Consider the following 17840-nt stretch of genomic DNA (forward strand, 5'->3'; position numbering starts at 1 on the left):
AGACTATATGGTTGTAAATAGACCAAGAGCCCAAGGAAACTATAAACATGGGTATGGATAAGGTTGTGGTAGAAAATATTGTTCAACATGTGAATGACATCAGGTGCATAATGTGGAGGGAGATTATAAAATGAAAAAACTCTTTCCTCAAGCAAAGTATCAAAGAACAAAGAAAGCTTCAAAGAGAATGCAATCAAATGCAAGAAGACATCATAAAGGAATTCACTGATATAAGATGCCAACTCAAAAAGATAGTGCTAAAGATGCCACTACTATGAGTTGAAAGAAGAGTTTCAAAAATTTGTTGATGCATTCTCAGATGAAAAGATTTCAACAAAGACACTCTAAAGTATTGATGTTGAGACCTCCATACATCACATTTTATATCACTTGTACATGATATACATTATATCTTTTTTGGAAAGGAGTTTTGCCCCACAGGTTTTTCTCATTTTTCTTCATCTATGAGATATTAGTTGTATGATTAATTGTGAATGGGTACATAACATGGTCTAGTTGCAAGACACATATTGCATTTTCATATTAGTCTTGCATTGTTTCAATAATATTTTTTCTCCCTAAATTGCACTAAAGGGGAGGGCAAGGGGAGGCAATGTTAAAATGAATATAATGCCCTAATAAGGTCTTGTGACTTAATTCCTAGTGAAGGGGGACATAATTCACATGTTAAGTTTGCTTAGGCATACTAGATAATTAGTTGTCATAAGTTAGATGTCATAAAGTTAGTTTATGTAATTTGTTATTTAATATTGTTCATAGGATCATGTTAGTTATCCCAGGTGACATTCTAGAAATTATCTTGCAATGGGGTCACGTCCCATTATTTACTTTTAGATTTTAGGCATTTATTAGTATGCATCAAGCATTTAATGTTTGCATCAAGGGTGGTTGTCATCCTACCTCATTATCTTGCTTATATAAGCAAGACCCATTGTACAGTGTAACATATGGCATGTATCTCACTTCATATCTTTGTGAGTAATATCAATCTCAATATTTATGCAACCTCAAGTTGCAATATTCTCTTGTGGAAGGCATGTTTCCTGGTTGATCCTTTGAAGTATGTGCAACTTCATTATGGGCTCCTTATAATATCAACATGGTAACAAATCTATGGCCAAGTAAACCCCTTACTATATTTAAGTATTGAGCTATTGCTAGAAAGAGATCTTCATTGCAGATTGATTTTGGCTAGCATTGGAGGAAATATGAGCTCACCGTTAAGTCTAGGGCATTGAAGAATGATAATTTTGGATTTTGGTTCATCCAAATCCAACCATTTTTGCCAAAGTTTCAAGGTTTTCAAGAAGGGCTAGTTATTGATTCTCGAGAGGTAGCTGATCATCTGAAGTAGTTTGGGCCAAATCCAACCCCGCCATTGCATCGAGAGCCCAAAATATGGTGACCCACCCCGGGTCAAGGAAGCAAGTCTGATTTTAGGTCTAATTCTTTGTTTCTTTATTTTGTTTTGGGAGGTTTTTTGTTTTGTTTTTTCTGAGTTTTTTTTTTGTTTTTTTTTTCTAATTTGACTCAAATTACAATGCATGCAACAAAGGAAAGTGATGGTATTGAAAAACATACTAAATGCAGCAAGGGAACAAATAAATAATGTTTATTGCATCTAATGAACAAATGACATACCCATACATATCTAATATAATTTTATGAGACAACAAATTTGGCATGTAAAGCATGGAAAATCACCATACATTGCCTCCCTGAGGCCATATCTGCAAATCAGATTGAGTTGCAAGGCTTGAATTGTCTTCTTATAGTCTGAAAACACTTAACAATGGCTACACAAGACTCCCATGTGGGTCTCTGGCCTAGTACGACTATCCTGGAAGAGGTACAACATGCCTGTATACTGCTACACTGTTGGATCTGCAATAATATATCTAAATCTACAATAATAATTCCAATAGTAACCCTTGTAAGGCCTGCAAATGAACACCTTGATGTTGAATGCCTGCAAAAATTGAATAATCCTAACCCTTGGAGGATCTTTCACCTCTGTAGGCAACCAAAATATGAAAGAATTTTGTCCTCCACAATAGATCTGAGAATTTCGTCTCCACACAACTGTTGCTCTCCAAAACCAATTCCAAAGAGTGAATGAAATGAACCCTCAAAAGTTACTTTTATTCTCCCTCCAAAGACACTTTATTATTCCCTCCAAAACTCACTTTATTTTCCCTCCTTGCTGATCGAACTTTCTTAAAGTTCCCTTTTATTTTTTATTAATTTGTTTTTAAAACAACTTATTTGAGCTTCCCTAGGCATCATGACCTATGGTGGTCCCCTTATTAGTTACTTTGTTAAAATAATATAAAGTAATTTTATTAAATCAATACTTTTTTATGATTATTTAAATATTCATATTTATTCCCTGAAATCACACAATCACCACCAAATACTAAGGAACTGCCCCTAATCACTGAATTCACTCCATTGGCTCCCTAACAATTCTCCCAACATCTTGGTGTGTCCACTAGTGACTACCGGTCTGCATCTAAAAAATAAGAGACAATCCTTGAACAACTGAAAATGCTCATAGGGTCTCCTGATATGCTCTACAAGCTCTGAGTGAACTGTCAGTCCCTCCCTAAAAAATAGGGATCTCCCTAAAATTTAAGAAATTGTCTCCATACATCCAAAACAGTTCACATAGCCTTCTACCAATCTCCTCCACAAAATTAAGCCCCCTCCTAAAAATAGGATCCACTCTTAAAATTTAGGAGACTGTCTCTAACCCCTAGAAACATCAGATAACTCCTGAAGTGCGGTCAAAAGATGTCCTATGTGAATTTGCAACCCCTGGATGGGTTCCCTATCCATCTCATTGGCCTACAGGACCTTGCTGACAGGCCAACCCCTAGAAAATAGTTGATGTTCAGGAAGGGTTGGAAATGGGGACATTACACAAAAATTGTAGAAACCCCTGTCAAATTGTCATTTTTTGACACTTTTTATTAGAGGTCACAAAGGTTTTTTCTATAATTTTTGTCGCCATACAAATCCGTACAAATAGTGCAAAAAGGAAAAAAATCACCTTGGCAATTTTTCGAGCTATTCTCAATCTTTTTTTAGCAAAAAATCAATCTTAAGAATGTAGGAAGATGAGTGAATGACTAGATAAAATCCTACTGAACAAGGTCTCACCATCAAAATGAACAATTTGACACAAGCTCAGTGCAATCTTCTAAGGATGTTTCTAAGATGTTTGAATCAATACCATTAAACATTGATCACCATTCAAGTTGATGCATGGGCAATGAGTGTAGAACGATTCAAAGTTAAGCTCATATCATTCTAGTTGACCACACAAGGCGCACTTACAAGCAACAAGAGGCTAGTGGTATGGATTACGCAGATTCCACATGAATACATTCAACAAATTCCTCCACTCAATCTAATTACATGAAAGCAAATTGAGAAGTAAAGACCATGCGAGTTGTTGAAGCAACAAATCAAATTCACCATAACTTCAATGAAATCAATTGTTCTCTACAACAAAGTTTGGCAACAATCTTTACCTCCTCCTACTTTAACTTCTATTCTAATTGCTATTCTATTTTCTCCTATTACTAACTATTAGCTATTCTCCCACTATTAACCTTTACAAATGAAGAGTCTGAGATTTTATAGAGAGCTCAGTTACAATGAATGGTCAGGATTGATTCTCCATCAATGGCCAAGATTTTACAATGAAAACCCTAATTAGGGTTTGTTACAACAAACTCAATTTGGCCAATGAAATTATTACAACACTTTAGGATGACCAATGGATAACAAGGGTAGGTGCCTCGGAGTTTGTGCCTTCACTGGTGAGTCTAGTACATTGAATCAAGACATGTTGATGTGGAACTTCTTCGATCGGCAAAGATAGTGACTAGGATGATGACTAGGATCCCACCTTTAACTTGCACTTTGTAGGCTTGATAGATCATCATGAGGGAATATTTCTTGATACTCAACATTATCCAACTTCAGTGATGATGACGATGATCTTCTAACTTTGATTAACTCTTCTGAAACTGTCTTCTCGAATGCCTTGATCATGGGAGTGCTAGGTATAAATCTTAGTTTTGAAGTATTGATGATGCCTTGGAACGACCTCTTGATGTCACTACTGCCTTTCTCATTCGGAGTTTCAAACTCCTCGTGACTCCCTTCGTGTTGTTGATGTTGTAGATTACGTCTTTGTGTAAGTGAATGCCTCATGTGATCTCCTTATTTCTTTCTTCATTTCCTGCAAAACAAACAAGTGAGTATCAAATATACTTGATATATAGATTTAATTAAAGCAAATAAAGAGAATTTGCCCTCATAAAGGGACACTTGAAGTTGCTTTTTGCTCGTGAAGAGGAGCTCTTGAAGTCTACTCCTAAGCCCCTACTCATGAAGTTCGTCTTACTTCTCATAAAGTGATCTTTAAATTTTCATCCTTGCAATTCAAAACGATTCTTTCCAATCATCAAATCTCTTTCAATGTAGTGGTCTTGTAGTCAATCTTGCCAATTCACTCTCAATTAGGAACACATGAAGTAGAATTCACTTTGTAACTTTAACACTTGAGATTCACCCTTGAAGCTCAGAACATGAAGTTTGCTCCCCTCTGTCTATTCATGAAGTTCACTTTTATATGTTGAGTTTGTGAAGTTTGCTCATGAATAGATAAAATACGCTTCCTTGTTGAAATTTCCAATTTGTACTTGAAATTCGTTGATTGCTGCTCAAGAGAGAAAGAATAATCGTTTGATTTGATGCTAAAATGATTATTTCACTCTTACCTTTATAGGTGATCAAGGTGAAAGTTTGTGCCTTTTCCAATGTAGGCCGACTTTGTCACATTAAAACAAATAAAAATTAGCTTTGGCCGACCTACCCCATTTGATTTCAAATTTGTTTTGGGCGCCTAAGTCATGCATTAGTCAATTTCGCTCCATTTTATCAACTCACGAAGTTGCTTGTTATGTGGAATTTGCTCTAACTCCTAAACTCTTGAAGTTCGCTTGTGATTATCAACTCATGAAGTATAAAATTCACTCCTCCTTAGTGATTCATGAAGTTTGCTTGAGACCCTTAACTCATGAAGTGTGTTTGAAATTCGCTCCAAGTATCCCATACATGAGATTCGCTCCAACCTAGCAACTCATGAAGTTGTGAAATTCGCTCAAAAACTCTCCAACCTGAAGTTTGCTCCAATAACTTAACTCATGAAGTTGCCTTAAATGTGAATTTCGCTCTTGTTGCTCAACCCATGAAGTAAAGATTTCGCTTCACCCTTGCAACTCATGAAGTTTTCTTTATGTGAAATTCGCTCCTACTCCTTGATTCATGAAATTCACTCCCAACCTTGAAGTCATGAAGTTACTCTAAATGTGAAATTCGCTCCAATTCTCTAACTCACGAAGTGCATTTTGTATAAAGTTTGCTTCATTTTATTGATTCATGAAGTTCATTTGAATGGAATTTGCTCCTAACCCATCAACTCGTGAAGTAGACTTGTATGAACTTCACTCCAAATGTCCCAAACATGAAATTCGCTCCAAGATGGCAACTCATGAAGTTGCAAAAAAATTCGCTCCAAAATAGCAACTCATGAAGTTGCAAAAAATTCGCTCCAAAATGACAACATGAAGTTGTAAAATCTGCTCTAAGGGGGTGTGCACATAAAGTCTTATTTCCATTGCCTTGGCTGCTAGGCTTGTTGGTCTTTCCCAAACATGAAATCCACTTCAACACTTTCCAACCTGAAGTTCACTCCATCACTCCAACTCATGAAGTTGTCTTAAATGTGAAATCCGCTCCAAAACTCTCCAACCTAAAGTTCACTCCATCATTCCAACTCATGAAGTTGTGAATTTCGCTCCAAGGAGGCAACTCATGAAGTTGAAAATTTCCCTCCAAAGAGACAACTCATGAAGTTGTAAATTTCGATCCAGCAACTCATGAAGTTGCAAAATCCGCGCTCCAATACTCCAACTCATGAATTTCGCTTGAGATCATTTACTCATGAAGTTAAGAATTCGCTCCAAAAGGTGAAGTCATGAAGTATGAATTTCGCTCCTCAGGTTGAATTCATGAAGTTGATGTTCTCTAATTTGCTTCATCCCTTCATTCCTAGCTTTACTCATGAAGACTTGAAGATGTAAATCGGCCCAATCTCTTTATTCATGAATTTCGCTCCTAAAGTTCAAGTTCGCTCCAAACCCTTCAAACATGAAGTTCACTCCATATCCTTCAAACATGAAGTTCGCTTCAAAAGTGAGAGTCATGAAGTTAAAACCTAGAGAAGACTTAGAGATGAGGCGGATTACAAATGAGCTTATTAATCACTTTATTGCACAAGATTTCAATCCTTGGAATAATTCATTCAATTGCTCAAACTCATACTTACACCAATTCTTAAGCAAAAGACTCGAGGGAAAATTAAAACAATTGGAGCTTACCTACAACCTTGAACTCTTGGATTGACGCTATTAGCAATTTTATTCAACTCTTTAGCTAGACTCCTGATTAACCGGCATGAAATGCATACCCTATAAACTTACTCACTTATTTCACATTTCACACAAGGCTATTAACCTGACCCCTGGCCATTTTAAGTGCCTATGCTTCTCTAATGCAAAGGCTAATAGCAAAAGACTCAAACACAACCTAGGAAGCAAGAAAAAAGTGGGGGTCCCCATTTGCGATGGGGCGATGTGTGAATACATCACAACAGTAACATAGAACAGCAATCACCTGCCAATGATAACTCTTCAACACCCAGATGTTACTAGAACTTCCAAACAGCCCTTTTAACATCTTCCACGACTACCAATAATCGACATCACAAGAAAATTTCCAATGAATAATATGAATAGTCACCACCCTAAGGAAAAGTGGCAGGCACGGCAGAAAAGAATGAGTAACAGCTAAACGCGACGATGGTCATTCACCATTCCAGAAAAAACATAGTCTCAAGTTCTGAACCCCTTTAAGAAGCTGGTCATTCACCATGTGGAAACTAACCACCAACAAAACATATGAGATGGTTGTTTATCTATCTGACATTAAGTATATTGCTAAAAGTAATGATAATCACATAACCAAATCAGCATAACTTGTCACTAAATACCTGTAGCATGTTATCATGTCACCTGTAGCAGCTCCCAATATACCTAAATGATAAATCAACTTCCTATATGCCTAGAGCAATTTCCAAACCCCTAAAAAAACCTCCAGTTTGCATGTAGCATACTAAAGTATACCGGCAATAGTCTAAACAATGCTTGTAGCATCTCTTACATGCCTGAAGCGCCCTGTTGTATGCCTATAGCAACCTTCTGAGATGCATGTTTGACGAAAGTCTTCCAAACAAAACAACCAAAACTAAAGAAAACTGATTATTTGTTTAACACATAACCCACTATTGTTTTTAGTAACACGGTATCACTCATGGACCCAAATTCTCTTGCATCAAATTATAAAGGGAAACTCAGGATTAGTTTTGGGGGGGTTTCTTTCAAGATGATAAAGGCCAACACGATTAATGTTGTCAGCTCAGTCAGGACTGTACAAATAATACAGCAGATAAGATGGAATCAAATGGAATCAAACTTTAGGTAAAAGAGGACAACCTATTGTTACAATCAATAAAGGGCAATGCAGTGTATAAAATAAGCAATTATCATTCAAGAAATGAAGATTGAAACTCAGACTTTTGAGATTTCTTAGCAAAATATTAGAAAGCCAAGAAATAAAGTGGTAAATCTAGCAGTGAATTAGTAGGAAACTTGGATAATATAGTTTACTCATTCTTTCCAAACTTGGCACTATAGCTAATATCAGAGTACTACCCAAGCAGAACAGCTTGCTCTTGATTAAAAATTTTTAAACTAGAGATAAAATAGAGGAAAGGACTCCTGTGGAAGAAAAAGTGTCCTCATTTTCAGTGGGCAATGTCTTTTCATGTTTGAATCAAACTAAGGAGGCTAATGATGAAAGAAATGATGTGAGATAAATGATTAAAGACCAATTTTTTGCTGACATTTTGAAATTTGAAACATGCCTGGAGCTGAGTGGGGGAGATTTTCCCCATTGGCCAAAAAGCTGATGCTTAAATTTGAAATTTTGACATTTTTATTTTTGCAGTTTGGTTAGTAGATGTGACATTTCAACCAACATTTTTTCAGGTGATGGATCCCTTACCCATATCTTTAGCAACAGAAAAACACTAACAATCAGACAAAAATGAAATACACCTAAAACAAATTCCCTTTCAGACAACTTTACAATTAAATGAAAACAACTAATTATAAATTATCAACTGCTAAGAATAAAAGTTGATATGATGCTCTGCTTTATTTAACTTTCTGGTTTCTATTCCATTAGCCTTTTGTTCCAGCTGCACTTCGCCGCTTTGGATAGCTACTACTTACATAACAAGATAGCTACTACTTACATAACAAACGTCACTATGAAAAGATTTTCAAGACCATGCAGAATACGTCCACCACATAAATATTGCTGCTAAGTTTGAATCTTTAGTGTCTTGAGAGGATCCAAATCTAGTTTCAAAATGTATCTCTGGACTTCGATATTGCCCACCTAAGGTGCTTCATGAATATTTGTAGTAAATCAGTGAAACCTACTTTGCCCAGCTTACAAGAGCTATGGAAATGAGTTGTCTCATATCACAAACAAATTCTTCATAATCATAAACTCAAGCCACAACTACCACATTGCATCACTATTTCATTAAGAATAAATGTACATTTTCATTACAACATGTCCAAGCAATCTGCAATTTTGTACTAAGTACAAACTATGAGAAACAGATAACTGGATCAGGAAAGCATGCTACTTCATATAAAAAACAACCACTCGTTTCCTGCATCTCAGCACTTGTGAGACTCAAAGAACCTGAAGATGTGTATCTTTATACCCTGCATCCACTTTATGCCTTTCAAAAAGATCTTGAAGTGCTGACACAAACCTTGTGTGAATTTCAGCCACCTATCCAATAAAATGTATCATAAGAAAAAATTATATATTTAAAAAAATAAAAAAATAAAGCTTCCTTTTGCTTTCCAAATTGGCTAATTTACTGACAATTCCCAATTTACCTGTTCACTTGAAGGTTGTGGATTTTTTTCAACCTCAATTGGTTTCCCTACAACAATTTGCATTGGCCGACGATAAGGAATTGGTGTCCTGTACAAAGCACAAATCAACAATTCTCAACAGTTCAATAGAGATTTAAAACATGTTCATATTAAATCAAAAATCTTAGTCTATCAATTTTATCAAAATGACTACAAAACAGTTCTCCCTTCTCAATTCAATGAAAACCATCGGGGGGTGGACTTTGATAGCTCAGTTTGTGTTTAGATAACAATTATTACTTGATCCCTGTATAGAATTTCAAACACATGATAGCATTTGGAATAAAAAAATGGTTTTCAACAATTGGAGCAGACAGCAGTCTGCAAATAAAATTTCAACAATAGTTTAATGTGGCATAATGAAAAAATAGAAATTCAACAGAAAGGGAACATTCAGTTTAATTTATATCTATAGCCCATAGTCACAATTTACAACAAATGTTTTTACAATGCAAAGATAATTTGGATTTGTGTTTCATTGGACGGAAATGTAACTTTTGCCATGTTTTAATATCTGATTGATAGGTGTGCCTAGATGCAGTGACAGGTGGGTCTATTAGTGTAATAAGTACGATAGAGAGCAAGTAGCCGAGCTTGAATCAGAAAGGCCTATTGATCGAGTGAAGAAATAATGAAGCGGTGAAAATAGAACAACCATATCCACATGAACACCCACCCCTGTTATGCAAGGAGGGCCCTGTTGTGACCTTTTTCACACTTCACCCCATTGCAGATGGGGATCCCCCGTTTTTGCTTTTTAGGGTTTTTCTTTGGCATCGCAACTGCTAATCACCAGTCTTTTTACAATGAGTTAAAGTTTTTGAAGTCATCCCAAGCCAAGTTGAGGAATCATGCTCAGAATAGTGCTTGAACATTGTCAAAGTGCTTAGAAGGTCTGAAGGACGAGGATCGCAATTGCTTTGGGTCAATTCTGACAAATTTCTATTTTTAGGAATTTTGCTTTTTTCCTTTTTTCGAAAAATAGAAAGTTTTGTTTTTAGCACTTTGGGCACAATCCGGGAAGCAGCATTTTTTGGCTTGCTTTTTGCTTTTTTTTCACTTTTTACTTTTTTCTACTTTTTTGAAAGTAGAACCTGGGTTTTCTTCCTCGGGTCATTTGGTCAGTGCCCATGTCTTCAAATTCGAAATTTTTTGCCTCTTAGTACAAAAGGAAGGGTTATGTTTTTTTTGCTTTTTTTGTGGAATTAGGATTTTGATCCTCAAGCCATATCGTTACTGCCCATATTCTCATAATCAAAAAAATTTGGTCTCTAAGTGTAAAAAGCAAGGTGGATACCCTAATTAGGGTTTTGTTCCAGATAATCCAAGTATAAACATGACAGATCAGATATGGACATGGCAGTCTGAAGGAGTGTGTCTGGAAGAAAAAAATTGGCACCAAGGACAAATTCCCCCAAGGAAAGGAATGGCAGACAAAGGTTGTCTAAAAGTTTGGAAGATTGCAAATCAGCTTGCGTGTCCAAGCTATCCTCAAGTCCGCCCATGGTAGGGAAACATTCAAGTTCGCCTAAGTATGTTGGAAGGATGGCTAAGACTCTTTAAACTCCGCCTATGTGCAAACACAAGTTGGCAAACACATGCTAAACTCCTACCATCAGTTAAGAAACCTATGGCAGAGGTTAATCAAACTACTACCTATGGTTAAGGTCAAGCAAATGAAGATGGCATGAAGTCTTCCAAGCCCGCCCAAGAGGAGAAGTTGAAATGGCAAGGAAAGGATGAAGTCCGCCCTATGAAGGATAGCACACAAGGGAACGTGGCAAGGTGCCTTCAAGGTCTGCCTAAGACATGACATACAAGATGTCCAAGCCTACTCAAAGTCCGCCCATGTCAAGGCACCCTCATACTCCCCCAAGGCATAAAGAAAGATGTCTAGACTTGTGTGAACTCTGCCTTGTCTAAGAAGACTCCAAGTCCACCACAAGGAGAGGAATAAAGCAAAACAAAGCTACCAAAGACACATATCCAAGGACATGTCAACTTCACCATCTAGATAAAGAAAATCAAGCAAACACAAGGAAAAGATAACCAAGTTTTGAAGACGGCAAGACTTCATCAAAGTCCGCCTTCTCAGCACTGTCCATCGTGATGCAAAGTCCAACTTAGGCAAGAGAGGAATGGCAAAAGGTTGGCAAAGTCCGCCATGTCTAAGGTAAGTTCAAGTCCGCCCTTGGTCTAGAACTCTCCAACTCCGCCCTATGAAGAAGTTCTAACACAAGACCAAGTCCGCTTTGGAAGGATGAAGACCAAGATAAGTCCAAGCACTCTCCAACTCCACCTTGGCCAATGAAGAGCAAGGTCCGCCCAACAACTCAAAGATGAACTTGTCCAAACACTTGTCAAGTCCGCCTTCTCATGAAGACTTCCAACTCAACCTTGTCCTAAGATTAGCAAATTCCGCCTAGGAATATTGAAGATAGCAGATAGAGCATGAAGTCCGCCTAGTCCAACAAGACATAAAGTCCGCCTAGGCATAAAGCAATATGGCTAAGACTATCCAAAGTCCCCCTAGGCAAGGAAAGGTGGAGAGTTTTGACATGACAAAAGAAAATAAAATTTGCTAAGAAAAAAGTTGGCAAGACATTCCAAGTTTGCCTAGGCATAAATGGAATATGTGAAGATGCTTGAGCAAGACATAAAAATAATTCGCCTATGGCTCAAGGATAAGACATGAAAATGATCAACTTCCCATGGCAAAGGAAGAAAATGGCTAAAGGGAAAAACGAATTTGACAAAGTAGCACATGAAATAAAGGGTCAAACAAACGAATGGGTTGGAAAATAAAAGTTTGACACATGAAAAATGGCTGTGTGGAATTTTCCAATATCAAAAGAATCAAATTTTTGACTAAGTGTTGGAGAGGAAACAGGAAAAAAGAAGAAGAACAAAGAGGAAAATAAAGAGATGAATAAAATTCTTGTCCAAAGGTGGAGTTTGTTCTATTTAGCACAAGCCAGATCTAGAACTGAGGGTAGAACCACAGGCAAAGTTCATTCGGGCATAGAGATGGCCAAAATCTTGGCTAGGTGTTGAAGGATCCACATGAAGGTATCACAAAATAAAATTGACTAGCCAAAATTTGGTCGTATGGGAAATACTTCACAAAAAAGTTACAATTTCCTTCACTGTGGCGAAGGCACAGGGGAATTCTTCTCCAAAATTCAAGGCACTTGAAAGAGTTTTGAGGCATCAAGAAAAGTCCACAAGCTTGGTGAAAATTCTAGACTTCTTGAAGGATTTCATCTCTTGAAGAGTCAAAGACAAGCTCCCAAACATCATCGGATAGTGGCAAGAAGACTATTCCAAACAAATTTCCATACTTAGGTAATTTTTCGACACCAATTGGAGAATTCAAGGACATTCAACAATCAAGATCAACATGTCCAGGTTCAATGAACCTAACTTATCCAGAAGCTTCTAGAAGGCACACTTCACAATGCAACAAACTTCTATTTTATTATTGGTTTATATTTAGCAAGGATGACAAGTGTCCTCAAATGTAATTTTCTCATTGGTTGAAGGGTAGTTAGTTGTAACAAACCCTAATTAGGGTTTTATTTTGTAATCTCGACCATTGATTGAAAATCAATCCTGGCCATTGAATTGTAATTGGAGAGCCTATAAATTGAGATCAACCCCTCATTTGTAAATCACAGGAGCATGTTGCAAAACATGTTGAGATAAGTAATTGTTGCTTACAACTGCCAAAGTAATAAGTAATGAATTGTTCGAATTGATGGTTATTACCTCTCTTATTTTGGAGTTGGCATGGTTCTTATCCCTCATCATAGTTTAGATTTTATTTCATGTATGTTAGAAGAATGCAAGATTTGATAAGTATTGATTTATGGTGAATTTCCATTCATACTTTTGATGAACAAATGATTTTTGTTCATTGTGTAAAGTTAATCTAAGCTTATTTTGTGGAGGATTTAACTTCTACTTTGAGTAATATTGTTCAACTGTTGGTATTATTCATGAGTATGAAAATCATAAGCACATCCCTTGAAGATCGCACTCACTTTGTGTAGTTGTCCTAAGTGTGGCAAAGCAAAGTGTTGTTATTGAAGTCACCTAGTCAATACCGTCTCTTGAATTCTTAGGAATAGATTAGAAATTCTAAACCTTATCTCCTTTTTAGTTTTCTTGAAGTCCATTATCCAAACCCAAAAGATAGATCTTCATTGTGAATTGAACAGGCCAAGCGTAAGTCCCCCTTGTATTTCAGCATACATAACCAAGGTAGCTATCCAACACAAAGTTGCCCGTTCGCACGTATAAACCTTGGAGTCGCCGTGTGGTCTTTCTCACAATCTTGGCACACGTAGTGATTTTGTTCAAGAGAGGATAGGGTATCCTTGGATATTTTATTCTAATGTTTGGTATATGATAAAACGTACACCGACAGGCCCCTACTAACTCCCTTAGAATAGTAGGGGCCTCCCACCCACCCCCTGCATGCAGGGTGAGTTCGTTCTCAATGCAAGGTGGGTGGGAGGCAATAGTTGGGTGGGAGGGACTCGATAGTTATGTTGAGTGGGCTCCTACTATTCTAAGGCGAACGGGCCCCTAAAGTTCTATGGTAGTTCTTATTTTAGAACCCAATACTATGCTTAAGATGCTTGTTGGAAGATGCTTAAGATGAAGCAAATATAGCAGCACAATATATTAGAATCAAGGTTAAGGAATTTTGTTTGATTCATATTAACTAGACAGTCAAAATACATAACCAGCAGATTCATAATAAGAAAGTTTTTGGCTGTGAAATTATAGCGATGGCTAAAGAGGAGGAAAGTCTAAGAAGTTCCAAAATTATTGATCAACTACGATACAATATGGCTTTGATATTGAAGAACATGTATGACACATTACAAGACAAGAGAACTTTTATTTAATGATCCAAACTATACACCTTAAAACTAATAAGAGGGAGATTCGTTACAATTTACAAATCATCCGACAAAGCTTGAGGATACCAAAATCAGCTAGTAGGAGCTACTGGAGGTCAGATGAAGGGTACCTAATTTTAATGACACTAGATAACCTACATCAAATGTATCAGGTATTGTTACCAGCTTCAATTTATAAGAAAAAATAACCAACTTAACATTTGGTGAGATCAAAAGATTTTTGATACAAGAAAACAAGTCATATTATCTGCCAAACCCATGCAATTCATGAAGACAACCAGAGAATGGGAAACACAAGCTATCTTGTTATTACAGTATACAACAATCTCATGGACACTGGAGACCTAATAACAACAGAAAAAATCATTTCTTATTGATTAATAATGAAATTACACCTGATGGTAACTTCTAACGGCTAATTAAATCACATGTTATCCTCCCTAAATGAATGTGTAATGTCCCCTATTTGTGAATGCCCTAATTTAGCCCTAAATCAGAATTTCCAAATGAACAATAGCAGGGTTAGAGATATCTTTCACCTGATTGAAACCCTGCAAAACAGGTTAGAAACCATTTACAAGAATACTTCATAAAACAGATCTTCTTAATTAGGAATCATTACAGCATATAGCAGAAATATCGATTTAATCATAAGATATCTTAAATATATTTGGGGAAGCTCAACCATAGGAAAGCTAGGATAAGGTGCCTTAGAGATCATCTACCCTAGGCCCAAGAGCAGATATACCATCCCTCTTGGCCTCATGTGGCCCGTGCCATCCATATGAGGTGGTGTACCTAGTGAGGTGTCCTATAACCATTCCCCTTCATCTTACCATCCATTTCCCACTTCCTATGATTGGACTTCTTGGTATATTAATTCACCATGATAGAGGGATGAAAAGTATACACAATGGGGTGCCCTGGAAGTCCATCCCTTCTAAAGCCCAAAGCCAGTACCCCTTGTACCCCCTTGGCCTCATGGGGCCATTCGGTCACCACCATGAGGTGGCGTACCTAGAAGAGTACCCTATCGCTGTTCCCCTCCTTGTAATCCCTCATTACCCCTACCATGGTTGAAAAACAAAATATATATAGAACATCCTATATTATGTCACGTATTCTATATATCAAAACCACTGTATAGAATCAAACTGCTGTATACTCAGTTTCTTATAGATGCCAAATCTGATCTCATTCGATGCTGATCACTTCATAATTCATATCATGTATAAACTTACTAATTCAAGGCTGTCAGCCATAAATCAGATTTTTGCTATTTATTTTCTGCTCTTACTAGGTTCTGCACCTATCTGCTTGCTCATATTTTTTTGATCCTTCATGGATGCCTTGCTTGGATGTAGCATCCCTCCTTCTATACCTTTAATTGGTGATGGAGTCACACCCCTTCACAATTTTCTTATTAAGTCGCACCCTTTCCTGATCACTGCCTTTTGGAGAATAATATAATGATGTATGAATAAATTTCTTAACCTGCTGCTCTAGGTCGGCCCTTATTTATTTCTTTCTTCTTGCCCAGGTCGGCCCTAATTATTTTGCTTCTTTTTGCCCAGGTCGGCCCTAATTTATTTGCTTCTTTTTGTGTCCTAAGTTTACTTATCAATGCTGCGACCTAATATGTTTTTCTTCCTTTTGCCCATAAGGTAGAGATTTCAAATCCTTTCCTTTCTGCTGTAACAATTTTAAACCCTTTCCTTTCTGCTCCCATTTTCTTAGTAATGTTTTTTTGTCCAGGCATGACAATCCGCCCTTCCCCAAAATTGCTTGTCCTCAAGCAACGATCATGGAAGAAGTGATTAAGATGACTCCTATAATGAAAGGAAATGGGTTTTGAAACTTCTAACTTCCTTTTTTTTCAACTTGAACAACTTAACCAAGGCATTGAATAATTGGAAGATTTGTAATTTTAAGACAAGTTTTCTCTCATCAATTGTAATCGTAAGAACTGTTTTGGTTGGTCCTATGGATATCTCCTTGAGACAAAGCAAAGACGAATTTCCCATATATTACGGAGAGGATTGACATAAATCTATAATTTCATCTCTCTTTTGGGTCTACTCTTGTTACTCTCATATTCTAGAGCAACCAAAAAGAGAATTCTCATGATGATAGGAATATGTTTACTGTAAGCATAGATATTCACGTAGTAGACATGCCAAACACGGAGCATACACATAAAAACACGAAGCATACACACATGGATATATGCAAACACGGAGCAAACACACAGCATACACACAAATACACGTACTGTTAGACTCCTCACTGACTAGAATGCATCCATTGATTTATCTTTTCCCTGCAGGCTGGCAGGATCATACTCTGATACCATTTGTAATGTCTCCTATTTGTGAATGCCCTAATTTAACACTAACTTGCTATTCCCAAATGAACAATAGCAGGGTTAGAGATATCTTTCACCTGATTGAGACCCTGCAAAACAGGGTTAGAGATAACTTCTCTAGAGAAAATATGAACAATTATATAAACAAATGCAACGTGATATCAGAAAAAGAGGAATGTATTAGTTATTCATATTTGTAATATGTGTGGTTTCCAGCATGCCCAAGCCTTACTCAAAATTATTCAATGAAGAATCATACCATGAGCAGAGAACTCGGAATAAAATCTGTTGTATGTTCAATAAGAAAAATTCAATTTTCCTCTAGAAAAAGATCAAATTGGTGTCAAATCAAAGACAATGTTAAATTCCATTTCCTAATAATATAATATTATTACAATTTCATATGGTCTTAGGAAAAAAAATCTATGGCCCGGATAGCTAGCTTCCACTCATTATTCTGCTAGGGGTTCTACAAGAGAGATCTTTTTACAACGATTGTTTCTTTAAAGTAACATCCAATTACCATTCCCCTTCTTCCATATCCAAGAACATTTATCCATAAAAAAAAAGTTATTCTCTAAAACCCTTACAGTCCAAAAAAATTATGGACTCTTGGTATCAATAGGGAGAGTTCAACCAAGTTACATATGTAAGACTAACCAGGACTGACTGACAGTGGTAAACTACCAGTGTTCAAGCCCTGTGGTCAATTGAGTGCCTTGGGTTCCTCTTCTTGACCAAAAGGATGGGGTATGCTTAAGTCCTCCATGTATGTAACAAGGGCTGCTCACATCAGCTTTTGTGCCAGTTGGGGTTTAAGCTATACAGCTTCCTCCTCGATGCCTCTGATTAAGTTCTAATTTGGTTCATCTCAGATTACAGCTTAACCCTATGAACAAGCCAACTATAGAGCAAATACAAAATCTCACTTGTGGAAATTCAAATCAGATGGGTTGTACCAATGGAAGACTAGCAGGCCTTTTTCTCCATAACATAACTGCAGAATACCTTATGATTAATGGGTTTTGGCATCTTCACTGAGCATTTTCAAAGTTGTCTCTTCTTTAAATTTCCATTATACTAGGAACCATCCACCATGATCATTCAATTATCTATTTATGTCGGTGATCTGTCCAAATCTATCTTATTCTACAAGTCATTTCGTCTACCAATCCTGCAGGCTACTGTGCACATCCTCAGAGACTGTGCAAATAGTGAGCCTTTATGAGAACATATTGAAACTAGTAGGACAAATCATTCTTGGGTGGAGGAGTTGCAACTGGATAAAGAAAATAAAACAGATGCCAAGGATTTAAACTTGAAGCTCATTTCTCCAAAATGGATGAGCATATGGACAATGCACAAAAT

General features: G+C 36.9%; 1 protein-coding gene across 1 annotated transcript in view; it reads right to left on the reverse strand.

The window, feature by feature from the left end:
• Window positions 1-8342: 8342 nt before the first annotated feature.
• Window positions 8343-17840, reverse strand: part of LOC131047681 (diacylglycerol O-acyltransferase 2D) — a 68310-nt gene continuing 58812 nt past the window's right edge. Inside the window, exons 9-10 of the mRNA XM_057981476.2 lie at window positions 9138-9225; window positions 8343-9027 (exon numbers count right to left, since the gene is read on the reverse strand). Coding sequence (XP_057837459.1) covers window positions 8926-9027; window positions 9138-9225 — 190 coding nt within the window. The 3' untranslated portion in view covers window positions 8343-8925. The remainder of the gene's footprint in view (window positions 9028-9137; window positions 9226-17840) is intronic.

Source organism: Cryptomeria japonica, chromosome 4 (assembly GCF_030272615.1).
Source record: "Cryptomeria japonica chromosome 4, Sugi_1.0, whole genome shotgun sequence".
NCBI lineage: Eukaryota > Viridiplantae > Streptophyta > Pinopsida > Cupressales > Cupressaceae > Cryptomeria > Cryptomeria japonica.